General features: G+C 37.2%; 1 protein-coding gene across 2 annotated transcripts in view; it reads right to left on the reverse strand.

The window, feature by feature from the left end:
* The window catches only part of LOC122813614 (mucolipin-2-like), a 1,348,087-nt gene that overhangs the window by 342,832 nt on the left and 988,205 nt on the right, over positions 1 to 17,050 (reverse strand). For both annotated transcript variants that reach the window (XM_044086031.1, XM_044086029.1), the window contains 2 exons: positions 5,513 to 5,606; positions 5,319 to 5,415 (listed from right to left, as the gene is read on the reverse strand). In XM_044086031.1, coding sequence (XP_043941966.1) covers positions 5,319 to 5,415; positions 5,513 to 5,606 — 191 coding nt within the window. The remainder of the gene's footprint in view (positions 1 to 5,318; positions 5,416 to 5,512; positions 5,607 to 17,050) is intronic.

Consider the following 17,050-nt stretch of genomic DNA (forward strand, 5'->3'; position numbering starts at 1 on the left):
AGGTAAGTTTATGTCCAGCTTAGAAAAAGATCAAATATTAAAAACCCACCTATTAAAATAAGTGATCATGTAGTCAGTTTTGACAATGATTACTGCAGTAAAGTAACGTGTAAAAGAAAATCCTCCTTGACACTAAAAGAACAATATTAAAGCCTCTATGGTGTCTCCCGCAAAGATCTAATTATTGCTTTCTGAAGGAACTAAAATATGACACACTGAAGAAGGCATCTATTTTTCTTAAAAACAAAATCCTTAATACTGAAAAATGGATTGGAACACTATATCCCTCAAGAGGAAGAGTGAGCTGAATTCCTGGAAAACTGCATCTAAAATCTAAATCTAAAATTAAGCACAAAAACATATTACTTATTCTCAGACTGCAGTACTTTCATTTTCTGAAACAATAGATTTACCCTTTAAGTAAAAGGACTGTATAGGATAAGGAATATAAATAGTTAGCTTTACTATATTTGCAGTGAAAGACAATATAGTTCATTTAAAGTAAGCTTATAAATGCATTTCTAAATGTAAAAGAAAAATACTTCCTGTAAGAGAAGGTCATTAAATTATAAGTAATAGAATTGGTCACTTTAAGACTATACAAGTTAAGAATCTTGTGCGTTTTAACTTTGCTTGGTATGTGCATTTCTGGGTTAACAATGTCAGGTCTAAGTAATATACTAATCAGAAGTATTAAATTGCTGGTGATTTTGTTTTCTTTGTTCTAATGTAACATGTTCCTCTCACATGTCATTTATGAAGCAATTAACCCTTAAAAGAGCCTGCTTAAGTAATAAAATAATGTTCCAAATATGTGGAAATGCCCGATTCTTGCTTGCTTTGCTTCTTGTCTGTTCCCTGAGCTGTTCTGATGAAAACATGAAGTTCAAAGTCCATCACTGATGTCTGTGAATACAAGTGCCTTAATCTCAGCTACTTCCTCTCAAGTATATATGTAAGACATTTTTATTATTATTTAGAAGTGAAGAATTGGTAAAACAAAAGCTATAGTAATGTTTTATATTGCACTGTCACTTGTATATAACTTGCTTACATTTTCCAGCTTAAGCTGTAGTGTTATTATCTCTAATTGTACATATTAATGGGAATGAGTTAAGTTATACGTTTGTTACTGATTATAACAGTTTAAAAGAATTAAGAAAGAAACTTAGTAGCTCCTGTGTGTTGTGAATTGTCATTTTCATGTGCTGTACCCAAATTCTGTCAGGATGTGAAGCTTAGACCAGAACAGTAGTTCACAATGGCTAAAAACACATTTAAATTAAATAAGCAAGAATTATTTTATATATAGTAAAGATTGTTTATAATACTATCGTTAATAAGAAAAGTAAACATCTTATGAATAAAAGGCAAATGCAGAAGGAATGAAACATCTACTATGGGATCTTATGAATAATATGCAGATGCACAAGAAATGAAACCATCTGCTATGGAATATTAATAAAAGAGCACTATTACATAAATATGCATATAGTAGATTTGTCAGATTATTTAATAGTTGTGAATAGAAGAGGATTATATTAAACTTTTATGTAGTAATGGGGAGGGAATAGTTTTAAATGGCAAAATATACAACTAAATTAATAATCTTATTGTAACATATATATATTATTTGTAAGTTATGGTAGCTTTTGGCTAGCTTATGATAATTTTTTAGGATATTGGTAGTTACAGAGATAATAGAGACAAAAGAAACTAGGAACGTTGTTATCCATGATAGGTTGTGTTACATATACATACATACACAAACATATATATATATATATATATATATATATATATATATATATATACACATACACACACGTGTTACATATACATACATACACATACATATATATATATATATATATATATATATATATATATATATATATACACACATACATATATATATATATATATATATATATATATATATATATGTATATAGTAACAGTTGTAGACCTGTTTCTGTTTTTGAGTTTTAGCAGTTTAGTTTGCAGAAAGAATTCAAAAAATGTGGAATGTTAAGACCGTCTTATATACCACTTACATTAATATGATGGATAAATGTGTAATGCTATCTCTTAAAAGAAATCTTCTTAAATATACAATATGGATAGTTTTAATTGTGTATTAATATAAATGGATTAAATAATAGCAACAAAAGGAAATTAATGCAATAGCTAAAACTAAATAGACAACATTATATTCTTGCAAGAGACTCGCATGATGGAGGAGTTATTTAATTATTATATATCTTTAGTTTACAAAATGTTATCATCCGTTTCTTTAACAAAACCAAGTAGAAGAACTGCTATACTTTGGAGAATATCTGCTGTAATACCTAGAGTCCTGGAATCCATTAATGGTCTAAAAGGAATGTATACATTTGTAGTAATTAAATATAATGGCAAACTCTATACACTAGCTATTTCTACTGAATCCCAAGAACAAGAGAGTGGCCCTAGATCACAAATTTATTCTAAAATCATTGGAAGAGTAATTTAATTTTAGCACAACATTTTAACTGCATATCTAGTAAAGAACATACAAGTGACGGAAGAAAGCTAAAATTCTAGCTTCAACTAATCCACTAAACAGATGGATTAGTAATAGTAATTTAATTTTACTTAGCAGTAAAGATGCAATCTAGAATTGCTGGGATTTATATGTCTAAAGAAATACTTAAAGTGAATTGTTTTAAAACTATTCATTGTCCTTTATCTGATCACAATACACCTAGTATTAATATATTCATGGATACAAGTAAATTTCAGGTTTACAGAATCACAGTATATATGATGAAATTAAAAGAATTTAAGAGTTACCTTAAGGAGCAAATCAAGTTTTTTTTTCTTTGAATGATGATTATTTAAATATGATTGTTATTTAAATCAGTCACCTTCAAGTTTATATTGGAAAGTTTTTATGAGGAAATATATACATAGAATGTTTGTTTACTCTGTATAACATCTCTAAATTTAGTAAAATTACTTTTTCAGTTTGCTAGAGATGTAGTAAAGATATAAAAGCAGATCGGACACATGTTTATGGACTGTGAAAAAAATAAATATATATTATGAAGAGACAAGTGTGTTTTTAAGGGTCTGATAATTCTTTAATTAGCTCAACAATACTAATGAATGTTTTACCGCCTTTATCTGTAAAAGCCAAACAAAAAATGTTTTAGAGTCTTCTAGCACTAGCTAGAAAAGTTATGATAAAAAGTTGGAGACTGAACTCTGTTCCTATATTCAAATAATTTTTAAATTTAACAGCAATGCTATGCAAAACTGAAAACAACTGATTAGAGTAAGATCTATATAAATCATACTAAGACTTTTAGTTGTTGGTATAGCCTTGAAGTGTTGCTAGTGAAATACCAAGACTCAATGTGTTAATTATACAATATTGCTATATATGCAATACTGAATTTCTTCCTTTTTGTGTATATATATATTGTATACATGCGAAATCAATAAAATGCATCTAAAAACAAAATAACAAGGGTAAATTAATATAAATGCACAGTTCAGAAAATTAGCCAGCAAGGAAACCCACCAGACATAGGAAGAATTTGCAAACTCCACACAAACAGCCAAGAGGCCATGCCTGGGCCCTCGAACTGTTGCAGTAGAAAGCTAAACTGCTATGTCTCCAAACAGCTTTAAAAAGGTTCTCAGTTATTCAGTCCTGGTTCACAACCAGAAAAAAACCTTCACTAGGCTCATTTACAAATGATTACTTCATTTATCTCTTAGCAAATTCGATGCAGAAATCCAAAATTCATAAAAAAAGACTCCAGTTCTCCTAAATCTGCAACTGGCATCCAAAAGTCAGAGCCTGCTTTTATAACCTTGATCAGCTGTATTGTTCCATTTGGCTGAAACAGATTGTTGTAGAGAATACAAAAATTGTTCCACAGGTACACAGCATGCTGCTTCAAACAGGGAAGACAGGCACATACACTATTATAACTTGGAGGTGGGGGGGGGGGGAGAGAGTCCAAAGACCTTGAATGTTACCACGGCTTTAACAAATAATCCAAACTACCAACAGTAGTCAGACAAAGTTTATACACTTCAACAACTGACACATCTCTGACTGCAATGCAAGTACAACAGAGACTGCCATAACACTGATAACTCTGAATATAGTTCTGTCTCCATGTTACTGCACAGATTTTAGGGACTGTTTTTGCAGAAAGGATACAACACATTCAAGCATGCACACCATGGCCATTACCAAGATGCCTCTTGTCTGCATCAGTCAGACACCAGGAGATTTGTCACCACTTAATGCTGTACACAAGGGTTGCACTGTAGTGTGCGAGTCATCTAATTGCTTCTGCCAGAAGACCTGTCAACTTGAAACTAATTAATAGGGATAAAAATTAATAGGGACTAAGAGCTTCAGTAGACATACTGGAGGGATCCATGGCAATAACACAAGAGTATATATTTCAGTGGCATTTACAATCCCTCATGCTTTATGCACATAGGTTAGTATTGCTCCTTCACATCTCCATTGTCAGCTTCTAACTTATTGTTTTTCTGTGGAGTTTTATTTTTTTTATGGGGAGATAACATACTATTTGTTTAGATATTCCACTTGCAGTCTATCTTCTCACACATGCTGTCTGACTTTCTCACCGTCATATTAATTGGTCAATACAATTCGAGGTCAAACTACAGCCTACACTGGAACTCCCTTATCACAAGAGAGTTCAGCTCTCTGTGTGCACTTAACTCGCTTCTAAAATAATAACTGAAATAGATCTGCAAGTATCAATTCATTTACCTAGTTTACAAATTATCAAAACTACTTGGGAATGCTGGACTCAACTTTACTGAGCTGGTGATTACTGGTCCACACAGAGTGACAATCATCACCACTCTTCAGATAATGGGTAAGTTGGGTAAATCAGCTTTTTTTAAGTTACATGCCATGAAAATTTGCTTCTATAAGCTCCTATAGACCATTGGAACAGAAAAAGAAATCTGAAGCAAACTTAAAAATTAGATGCATCTTTTACATCAGTCTTATAGAATAGCTAATTCCATTTGAAATATAAGAACAAAACTGAATCTATTTCCTAGGTCAGTCTATACTTTAAAATAACCTATACACATCACTGCATAGAAAAACAAGTCTACAAGCCATATTATAATTATAGGGCATTTTAAAACAAATAATTTAAGACATTTTGCATGGTGGATCACAACAAACTGATAATTTGACACATGCAAAGTACACATTTAAAAATACTATACTACAAAAATCAGATACTGTGCCCTGGATGTTATACTTACAATAATGTCAAACTCATAGCAGTCGGGTAGTTCACTTGCGTGTATTGTTTGTAGATCTACACCTTGGAGGTTGAATGCAATTTCAACTCGTACAAGCCTATTGATTAACATAATTAATGACATTTGTTTCACAAAATTTAGCTTCATTACAGCAGAGTATTGTCTCAGACATGCATGCACAAAATATGACCTGCCTGTAAAAATCAAATGCAAAAAATGATGCATTTCTCATCCTCCAATCAACTTCCTTTGCCTTAAGTGGATCCATAGGTGGTATGCTTAAACAGTCTGCAAACAAAACAGAATTTGATTACAAAATGCATATTAGTGATAAAGGTAGTCAATTACTTTCATTTTAAGCATGTGATATTTTGTGAGAGGTCTTTTTTTATCTATCTACTTGCCAAATGAATGCAAAATATCTGGCTAGCATGGTACAGAAAAGCAGTAGATTTAACGTGCAATATTTCAATACTACAGGTATTTACATAAGCACTAGCGCATCATACAACTTTTTTTCTTCTAAAAGACTTTAGCTAGCACCACTGCATGTCTGCATGCAGTTTGATTATGCATACATTACATCTGCATTGATGAGGTACAGCTCTTCTGACACTCACAAGTGTATGTAAACAGTACTTGTACCACAGCTATACTATCAGGGTGTTAATGAGCACATTTCCTTGTTGAACAACACACATCTGCATTGCTGAGAACATAACCAGAGTTCTGGAGGGATGGAAAAGCTCGAGTTCTATTCAGAAACTGGTTTGGAAGTTGACAAACTACACAGTGTAACAATGTTTATAGTTTATTAATACACAGACAATGCTAACAATACATGCAGAAATGTCTGTAATGAGTGTCAGGTTTTCTTTCTAGCTCAAAGGCTACGCAGAGAAAAGATTTGTTAAACTCATTCATACATGACAAAGTACAAGAAGTCCTCCATAAGCTGCATTACAAATTTAGCTTTCTGGAATTACATCATTCAGCTTTACAACTGATGTTAACAGAGTTCAAGCTATTTTTCTAATACTGTGCTTCCTATTTTTTCTAACCTGAGCTATTCTGTCCAGATATGATTTCTCTGGGTTACTCACTGTCAATGTTTGCTCTTAATCAGCAACAAAGAAACTCATTAAAATGTCCACCGATGCAATTCACTACAATAAAAGAGGGTAGACCAAAAAGCAGGCCCACATGACAGGTCAGAATCGGAGGTCAGCTGCAGCCTGACAACCTACAGTTAAGAAAAATGGCCTTTTAAGAAAAAAGAAGCCCAGAATCTTAACTCCATTTCATACTAGACCCATTTCTATAGATACTGGCTATGGAAATAATGTCAGGTTGCTGAATTTCACCCAGCACCTACAACTCTCACTGCATGGTACCTGGAGGACAAGTACTAGTGTAGTACCGACACCCATTTCCCTTCCTGTTATGGCAATGCATAATCTCTGTAGCACAATTTATGGCCTGCTTCTCAAGGCATGTAAGCTTGGTATTGTGAAACTGAGCCAGGTAACCAATTCAAATGGAAACGTACAATAGTGCTTTATCTTTCTTACTTTTTACACCATGGTATGTGGTGTATACATTGACATGAAGCAGTTTGACCTTTACTGAACACACACAGAGACAGACCCAGAGACAGACAGTTTTTTGTTAAAACCATTCATAAATGTATATTTTCACCATGCTGATGTCATTGTAGGTAACTGGTGAAGGTTGTCCTCACTGATATCAGCATAGGCATAGTGTGGAATGTAACCATAGAGCAATGGATGTAGCATTGCACACACAGAGGGCCATATCCATTAAAGTCTATGGACACATCCCACACTATCCCTATGCTGTCATCACCAAGGGATGTAGTCAGTTTTGGCTGCTGATTAATAACCTTCACAAAGGTCTTTATTAAAAAAAAAAAGCCTCATACACATTAGGACTGAATGCACTGTAGTATATGTTAGGTACTGTGATGGACATATAAATGTACAAAGCACTTTAAAACTTTTTATTCATTTATTAATTGGGTAAGTTCACTGGAAATGCACCATTTTCAGAGGCAACTTAAAAGCACTGTCAGGTTAAGTGATTTGCGCAGTCAAACAATATGCAAATGGAGGTGAAATAATCAAATTCTGTTCCTCTGCCAACAGAAAGAAACTCATTAACACCTTGGAATTTTAACAAATTTGCTCTAGTTGCAAGACTGTCTACCTGAAGTTGAAAGGTGGGTACTTTCAGCACTACCATCATGTGGAAAATAAACCCAAAGAATGTTAACATGCTTAAAAGAAACATTGACTCTGAGGTACAAGTATGAGAAAGCAGTGTACCCATTCATCCTCTAACAGGAAGGAAACATTTCACATACAACTTGCCAGTATACATATGACAACATAAAATAGTGTAATCAAACTTTTTTGCTTCATGTGAAGCTCACTGAAGTATTTCAGATGCAGTGCAATTGAGATATTTAAGAAAACAATGCATAAATTGCTTTGTTAATCCCTTGGAAAAATCCCACTAGCTTAGTAGGGATGTTCTAAAAGTGTGCAATTTTTAGAGCAGTGGTGTAGCTTAGGAACTTAATGGGAGGAGCAGTGTGTGGAACTTTGAGACTAGTGCCCATCTGTAGTCAAGGAACTAAACGAAGCTGAACAGTGGGCTGGCATGAAGGATTCCACCATCACCCATAATAAGCTTCAACAAACAGCTTCCCAAACAGATTAAAATAAGAGCCACTGGGAATCTTTCTGGTACAACTTAAAAGACTAAACAGAAGTTATTTAATGGATGTGCTACACTTTGGACCCAATAATGGAAATGCAGTTCATCAAAACCTAAAACTAGCTTATCCATCTCCTCATACAGTAGCACAAAATGCAAATTGAACTTGCTCCCATACCATTGTTTTGGGTGACTAACTACCCATCCATTGATTGGTTAAATTACTTGTGCTCAAACTCAGTTGCCCAAAAGTTCCTAGAATTTAACTCCAATGCCCTGGACCAGCTGGTTAAAACCCCCACCAAGGGGTGCCAACATCCTGGAGCTGGTACTTACCAATATGGGGGACCACTGTAGCACCCCCCACTGTGAGATCTTCCCTGGTGAGATCAGACTACAAAATCAGTCTCATTCAAAGTAACTATCACACCTATCCTCCCTCTCAGCAGTAACTAAACTAATAAACTTCTCCAATGCATATTATAACTTCTTACGTGTATGTACAAGTAACTTCACTGTAGCCCCCCCCCTTTCAGATGGAAATTGCAGAGTTCTACACAAACATTTTATACAAAACACCTGTATAACTGCATTGACTGATAGGACCAGAACAAGCTCCTCAAGGAAGAGCAAACTTGCCAGGTGGACAACTGCCATTAACAGGCTTTACTGCAAGAGGAAGAAATGAATGTCTAAGAGTAAGAGGGAGTGAGCCTTAAACTGGAAACACATCCTCATCAGCTTAAAACAAGCAAATAATACTAATTGTGAAATCCTCCAAAGAGATGTTACGAATCCAAATTAGCTTTCTTTACTAAGGGCAACCATAAAGCATTCTTTAGTTACATCCGTAACCTAAAAGGAAAGGCCCAGATTTGTGCCAAACTGGTAGTTAATGATACCACATATACTGAGCCTGCGGACATAACAAACCTGTTGTCAGACAGGTTCTGTGAAAACTTCACTCCCCTATCCCTTTGCATGTACACCATGACATTCCTTTGTACGTACACCATGACATCCCTACCACGTGTCCCCTACCTTGTATCTCTAAAGAGAAGATCATAAATGCCCTCTCTTAGGCCAAAAACACAGCATTTATGGGACCTGATAGTATCCCAGGCTGTGTCTTGCATGGGCTCCAACAAGAATTAGCAACACCACCGGGTACTCTTAAGTCATATTCTAAGCACCGTCTTCATCCCAGCTGAATGGAAAATGGCCACTGTTATTCTCTTGCACAAGGGTGGTGCTTCCACTTACCCTGGGAACTACAGATACATTAGGCTGATTAGCCGTATCTGCAAGGCCATGTAGTGAAACATCATGTGCCTTATTAACAAAGATACAGGTAAATCTCCAAACACTTGACCCTACTCAGTTTGGATTTGTCAAAGGGAGATCATGCCTGTTAAACCTGGTGGACTTGTTCAAGACAGTCACCAAGGCCCTGGATGAGAGGAAATCTGTGCATACAGCCTACCTAGACTTAGCCAAGGCTTTCAACACCATCCCTCACTCAGGAATCATTGACAAAGTCACCCAGCTAGGTATCAACTTTTATATCTTTAGATGGGTCACTAACTAGCTCACTGAAAGAACACGTATAGAAAAACAGGGGAATCCACCTCCAACAGCAGACCTGTAAACCAGTGGTGTTCTACACGGATCAGTCCTGGGACCCCTACTGTTTGGCATCTATTTCTCCAAAGTACAAGATAAAACTACAGGTCTGTGGCTGACAAAGTTTGCTGAAGGCTGCAAACTGAGAGAAGTCATAGACTTTCCAAATGACATCAACATCCTACAAGAGGGTCTTACACAAACAAATGATTGCTGCCAAAGTCATGGCCTTAAACTCAATGCAAAAACATGCATTACCCCTTTCAGTAAAAGCGATGTTCCTGCTAACTACAACATCAATAGTAACACCCCAAGTATCCACTCAATGGTGAGAGACCTGGGCACACAGGTTGACAGCAACCTTACCTTTGACCATGTTTCCACAGTGGTAAGAAGGGAATTCTATATTGCTCATCTCATAGGTAAGGGCATTGCCTCCATAAAAAATTTATAACCCCCATGTACTCTTCCCTTATCACAAGCCAATAATCAAGTACTACGTCCCTTTTGGTATGTACCTTTCCAAGCACCTACAGCAATTGCAGAGACCACAAAGGTTCCTTCACAAAGAAAATTCAAGGTCTTCAGCATCTGTCCTATGTGGATCATCTGAAATCACTTTATTCTGTTCATAAAGACTACTCAGAGGCAATCTCTGCCTTGCATACAAGGCAATCTCTGACCATGCTATATTGGAAATGCTACATATCCGCAAGTCAAATGGCACACAGTTTGCTCGCTCTAAAGACCTTAACTTGGTATGTGACATTAAAAGAACCTGCTGGAGGGACAGATTTATCTCCCAGAGGTTACCACACCTTTTCAACAGACTTCCACTTTACGTCAAACAGAGCACCTCATTGGCCCTCTTCAAATGCAATCTAGACAACTGGATACGGTAATCATAAATTCACCTGGGGGTTTCACCTGTGTCCTTCTTGGACAGGGGCAATAGGTGCTAATCTTGGAAATAAGGGTAGAACTTGGCTAGGTTTGTAAGGGCCCTAGGGCCACTAGCCTAGCAACTTCCTATGATCCTAATAGAACTTACTTGCAGACAAAGCTCTAACACAAGTAGTAAAAGAACCAGTCACACCTAACTTCAAAACAGGAAAATGCTCTTCTTGGCCTAGTCATCACAAATGTAGCAGCCAAAACAGAATTTGCAAATGCAGTAGACAAAACACAATTCTATGTCTTACTTCTTTCCATTAATGACTGCAGTCTCCCGACATTCAGATTAATTATTAGAAAAAAGCTCAGTCCCAAAATTAATTAAATTACCTTTCTTATTAAAACTGCTCAAAAAACCCTGATGCCTAAAGATGGAATTATTCAAAATATACTGGCAATATTTCTTACAAAATAATGTTGCTACTGCTACTAATCTCACAGCCAACAGCTATGCTCCTGAATTTTTTTTCAAAAATAACCAGACTTGCCAGCAGCAGCCATCAGTTCATTACAAAAGAATTAAAAGCCCTATAAAGGTTAAGAGGGAAGTCTGGCAAAAACAGAAGAGCTCCATACCTCCGAAACATGGGAGCAAAATCATTACTCTTAGAAACCATGCAGACAAAAATATACATTTTCTGATCCTCTAAAAATTCCCTAGTAAATGGTACCTAATTCTGGAACCTCATCAACTGCATTATAGATGATCCCAATCTAAATACTTTCTAGAGGAAGAGATTATTCCCTGGCCTCCCTGACCACCTCTCCAAATAATTCTCTACACTTCTCTCATTTCAACCTCAAACATGAACCTTTCCTGCACACCACTGCATTCATTAAAATAATAACAATAAAATCAAAGGCATTAAGAATATATTGATAACATCCCTTTAGAAGCACCAGCAGGTGTAGATGGGCTACTACACGGGTCCGTCATATAATGCAAAGACTACTTCCCTCCTACATCACAAATACAAACCTTTGTCTCTCCACTGATGCAATGGCCATCAGTATGGACATTAGTTCAGGTATGTTTGACTACGACCTATCAAATTCAAAACAGCAAATAATTTAAAACAATTTCCATCTTGCCAATTCTAGGCAAAATTCTAGAAAAAATGTTTCTGCATCTCTTTCAAAGTCGCACAAAAATACAATAACCTTTTCCAGTATCAACATGGATGCTGGTCTGGCTACAGTAAAATTAACTGTCTTGTTTACCCTCACAGATAATATACTCCAAAACAGAGAAAATCTTTCTAAAAGGGTCAGTTGTCACTGATTTCATAAAAGCCTTTGATCTAGATGAGCACAAAGTAGTATTTACTACTGGAGGAGTTGGACAAGATCCCCTCCCCTGGTTCAGAGACTTCCTCAACATCAGACACTAGTGTTCAAAGTAATTTCACACTCTGCTTAGATGGGAGGAAGAGAAGTGTCACCACAAGGGTTTGTCACAACTACTACTGCTCATGTGTCAATGAACTTTCTGCTAACCTACCACAAATCTAAAGTGTACTTTACACAGGTGATGTGCCACATATGGGGGGGGGGGGGTTCATTTCTTCATGATCCACCATCAAAACAAGATGTAGATAATTTATTAAGAAGTTGATTACATTAAAAAAATTATGATCTCTGGAAATAAATAGAACCTTTCAATTGTCCCCAAACGATGGGCTACATGACATAAGCACCAAGAAACCCTTAGAAACTATACCAGAATTCAAAATACGCAGGGATATAACTAGATCAAACCTCAACTTCTAGCACAATATCAGTACCAAGTCCAAAATTAAATGTGTTTACATAAAAAAAAATGAGAAAACACAATTGGACTCAGAAACGGCCTTGGATTCCAGTATAAAGCAAACTTTTAATCACAAAACACAAGCACTTTCTCAGGAAAACCTGCTTCATCAGATGCTAATAAACCCGAATAAAATGACTTCCTTTTATACAGCTCTGTATTAGTACTTGACAGTCACATGATATAATTCCTTATCCCATGATACATTGGTTTGTGAGGATCCAGTTATAGAGGTATGTTTGTTGCACCTTAGTTGTGGGTCAATTTTAAGTCCTAGTAGTTTGGTCTCTGATACTGGGGTGATGAAGGTCTTGTTGGCTAACAGTATGAAGAAGGCGGGGTTGCTGGTCTTTGTTTGGTAGAACAACATAATTTGGGTTTTCTTAGGGTTTAATATCAATTACATCTTACCTAGCCAGTTTTATATTTCTGTAAAGGATTCTTGGGCTTTTTGCTGGAGAAGTTGGATGCTACGAGCGGAGCAGATCAGGGTTGTGTCGTCTGCGTAATGGACTATATCAGATTTACTGGTTGCTAACTGGAGTAGGTTTATAAATATGGTAAAGAGAAGGAGGGCTAGAATAGAGCCTTGTGGGATGCCTAGTGTGATAGGAAGTGGGAGGTTGATAGGGAGTTGAGCCATTTGACAGACTGTTGGCAGTTGTCTAGGTAACTTTTGAACCAGTGTAGGGTGGGGTTGTCGATGCTGAGGTCAGAGAGTTGGGTTAGGAGTTTATTGTGAGAAACTGTATCAAATGCTTTGGATAAGTCTAGAAAGTTGGCGGAGACCAAGTTGCCTTGGTTCCTGAGTGAGTTAATAGTGTTGGTGAAGTTGATTAGAGCGGTGGTAGTACTGTGGGATGGGCAAAATCCATGTTGAGATTTGGAAAGTAAATTACTGGAGAAAAGGTGGGTAAGGGAGTTGATGGTGGGCACACTTTTCTAAGATCTTTGATAGGAGTGAGAGGATCGCAATGAGTCGGTAGTTGGAGAGGTCAGTAGAAGGGCCACCCTTGTGAAGGGGAATTATGAATGAGGTCTTCCATAAGGAAGAAACAATATTTTCAATAATGGATCTATTTATTAGTAGTGAAATGGGGTAAACTATAGCTTTGGATGGGAGTTGAAGGTATTTAGCGGGAAGATTGTCAGTGGCGAGGGTGGCTGGTTTGAGTTTAGTCAAGTATTTTTGGATAAGAGATGTTGGTACTGGCATGAGAGAGAAGGTAGTGTTGTTTTGGGCCTTGGGGGCTTGTGATGTGTTGGTAGAGCTTGCGTTGTTTATGAGTGTAAGAATGCAAGAGGTAAAGTATTTGTTGAAGCTAGTGGCTATGTCTAAGTTTTTGCCTTCTATATGGGGGGGGGGGGGGGCAGTTACCGAGCTGGAGGATGTTGTTCACTGCAGTCCAAAGATTTTGAGAGTGCTTTTTTCTTTGTAGGGAACTGTAGTGATTTTTCTTGTCTATCTTAATTTGTTTTTTCCCAGTGGTGCTGCAGTAGCGTTGTTGCCTCACAGCAAGACGTTGTCCCGTTCGATTGTCAGCTAGAGCGTCTTCTGTGTGGAGGCATGCGTGAATGGGCGTGCCTTCGTTGAAGGTTGTGTGTCAGGGCTGGTAACTCAGCATGTAAAAATCCACTACCAAACATTAGCGGACCAGAGTTCCGCTGTGGCGACCCCTAACCGGGATAAGCCGAAAGACACAACAACAACATTTTGAAGTTCAAGAAAGGTTTGCCTATTTGAAGGTTAGTATGGAATAAATGGATGAATAAAATTTAAATGACCTGAACAGTTACATGTTTGTAGTTGTATGTAACTTACTGCTGCACGCACAAGAGGCAACTTAGAGTGGGATTTGTGAAAATGATATGTAGAAAATGCATTACATCACAGCCAAAAAGCATTATGGAGATATGGAGAAGCAGGATAAACTTTTTTTCCCAATGTTATAGACCAAAAGAATAAGGAAACCCAAAAGATGCTTTTGTATTTATCACACTGACTGCGAACGTGGTACACAGACCAATGGTGTACATGTTCTCATAATAATGATGTTTTGGTAATGCCAGTAGAAACCGATAATACAGTATGTAGTACTAAACGTAAATCAGACTTTACTGTAACTAGGAGAGAAGTCAGTACAGTATCTAATATTGTAACAGAAAATCAGAAATTTGATGATACTGTTGCAAGCTGCACTAAAACTATGAACTCCTTTACTTGTGATGGCTTTTTCTCAAAAATGAGAGACAGGAGTGACATTGTGTCCTTACACAACAATTTAGAGGAAGACCAAATAGGAAAAAAGAAAGAAATGTAGGAGGGCACTGGGAGGTGGCACACCATTTACAAGTGATATATGCCCTGTCAACAACAGCAGTGTTAGCCTTGATTCTACTACTGTGACTAAATATGGGCAGATTCTGACTCACTGTTAAGGGATTTTAAAAATGTTCTACTCTGTATCAAATGAGAGAGTAGAATTGCATAAAATCTCTTCACTGTTGCAGTTTTCTTTACAAATGGGATTCCCTGCCAATGGTAGCCACAACATCCAGCCAGTATACCCAAGCCTTAGATTTTATAGATGTCAGATGTTAAACATATGCTCCCTGCTGAAGGAATATAGCATAAGTGTGACATACGGACATACATACCTCCGAAAACAAAAGCCCAAGGAAGAACAATTATTCCTAGGAACTAGGGGGAAAATGATCATCCAGAAGGGCAAAAAAGAAAAGAATTTCAGGCTAGGAAAAGAACAGAGCAGAAGAGGAGAAAGGTGGGTGTGAATACTGCAACAGTAAAGAGAAGGACATCTACTGTTATGGTAAGATTTTACACACCTGCACTATGTCCTTCCACATCACTGTTGCAGTATTCTTTACAAATGGGAGAGTACAAAAGTTCAAGAGGAATCTTGGGGGAGAAAGGCACAGAAGAGCCCTCTATAAACTCATAAAACACAGATCTGGCAAAGCTAGCTCTTGCTATGGAAACAACATCCAATTTGTAATGCTCAGTAAAGGTATGGACAGACATCCAAGTAGCAGCTTCAAGGATGAAATTGGTATCCAAACCTTAGAAAAAAAGCAGCAGATAAAGCAACAGCTTTAGCAGAATGAGCCTTCACAGAAGGAGAAAGACATTTCCAATGAAAGGAAATTGCCTTAGAGATCAAGAAACAAAAAGTTGCTCAGATTTGCAAATGGCCTTAGTCTTATCCAAATAATATCTGAGCTGTCTATGCAAATCCAAGGTGTGAAGACCCTACTCACCAGCAGATTGCGGAGAAAGAAAAAGGTGAGCAAATGAATAGACTGATTAAGAGACAATTCATTAATTACCTTGGGTATAAAAGAAGGATAAGTACTAAGACACGCTGTCCCTATGAAAAAACAAAAAAGCAGGGACAGCCTTAATGGCCTGAAGCTCACTGTCTTAGCTGAAGTTAGAGCCAAAAGATGAACAGTCTTCCATGTACAATGCTCAAAGGAAGCTGATGCTGCAAGCTCAAAAGGAGCCAGAGTCAATTTTTCAAAAACAAAACTGAGGTCCCAGGAAGGCGGAATAGGCTTCCCAAGAGGCTTAATATGAAGGAAGCCTTTAAGAAATTGTTTAACCTTAAAACTAGAGGTAAGAGGACGAATCAATGACAGACCAGGAGAAATAGCTGAAAGCTGAGCTTTAACAGAAGAATATGCAAACACAGGATGGAGCAATTCAAATACAAATGAGAGAACCAGACAGATATAGAGAAAGGATCTTTGTTACAAGAAAGGCAACAAACAGAAAATCTCTTCCATTTGGGCGAATATGATTTCTTGGTTGTGAGTTTCCTGGGCTCCTACAAAACCCTAAGCATATACACAGAAAAAAGGTGCCTAAAAGGGATCAAAACCCTTTTTTCCCCACAGTGTCAGTTGAAGAGTGGACAAGTGGAGATGGATCAGGGACCCCTTTGTCTTGTGTGAGAATGTCCACTCTGTGAGATAACATGTGGTGATTGCCCCTGGCTAAATGAGGGAGGAACCAATACCAATGCTGTCTGGGCCAAAAGGGAGTCACCAGCAAGATTTTGGGGAGTCTTGCTTTATCTTGATCAGGACTCTCAGATTCAGAGGAAGGGGAGGGAAGGAGTACAGAAACATCCCCTTCCAAGGAAAAGATAGGACATCCACCTTCCAAGTCAGAGAACTTGAGGTTTGGTACAAAAAAAGGAAGCTGTCTGTTCAAAGGGGAGACAAAAATATCTACCTGTGGATTACCCTACCGATTGACAACATCCAGAAATGCATCTTTGTGAAGTATCCATTCATGAGCCTGTGTACTGGACCTGCTCAAAGAGTCTTCCACTATATTTTGCTCTCAAGGAATGTAGATGGCTTGAAGAGTCACTTGACACTAGACAGCTAGATCCCAGACCTGAAGAGCTAGTCTGCAAAGAAGGTAGGACCATGCCCCCACTCCCTTACCTGTTGATATACCACATCACTGTGGTGTTTGTAACAACCTGGAAGAAAGAGGGAATGGAAAGTCTGAACAGCACAAAGGAGAACCCTCATTGCTTTATGTTCATGTGATCTAACCTCTGATGAGGAGGCC

The sequence above is a fragment of the Protopterus annectens genome, chromosome 10.part0 (assembly GCF_019279795.1).
Source record: "Protopterus annectens isolate FY-2018-M chromosome 10.part0, PAN1.0, whole genome shotgun sequence".
NCBI classification, from domain to species: domain Eukaryota; kingdom Metazoa; phylum Chordata; order Ceratodontiformes; family Protopteridae; genus Protopterus; species Protopterus annectens.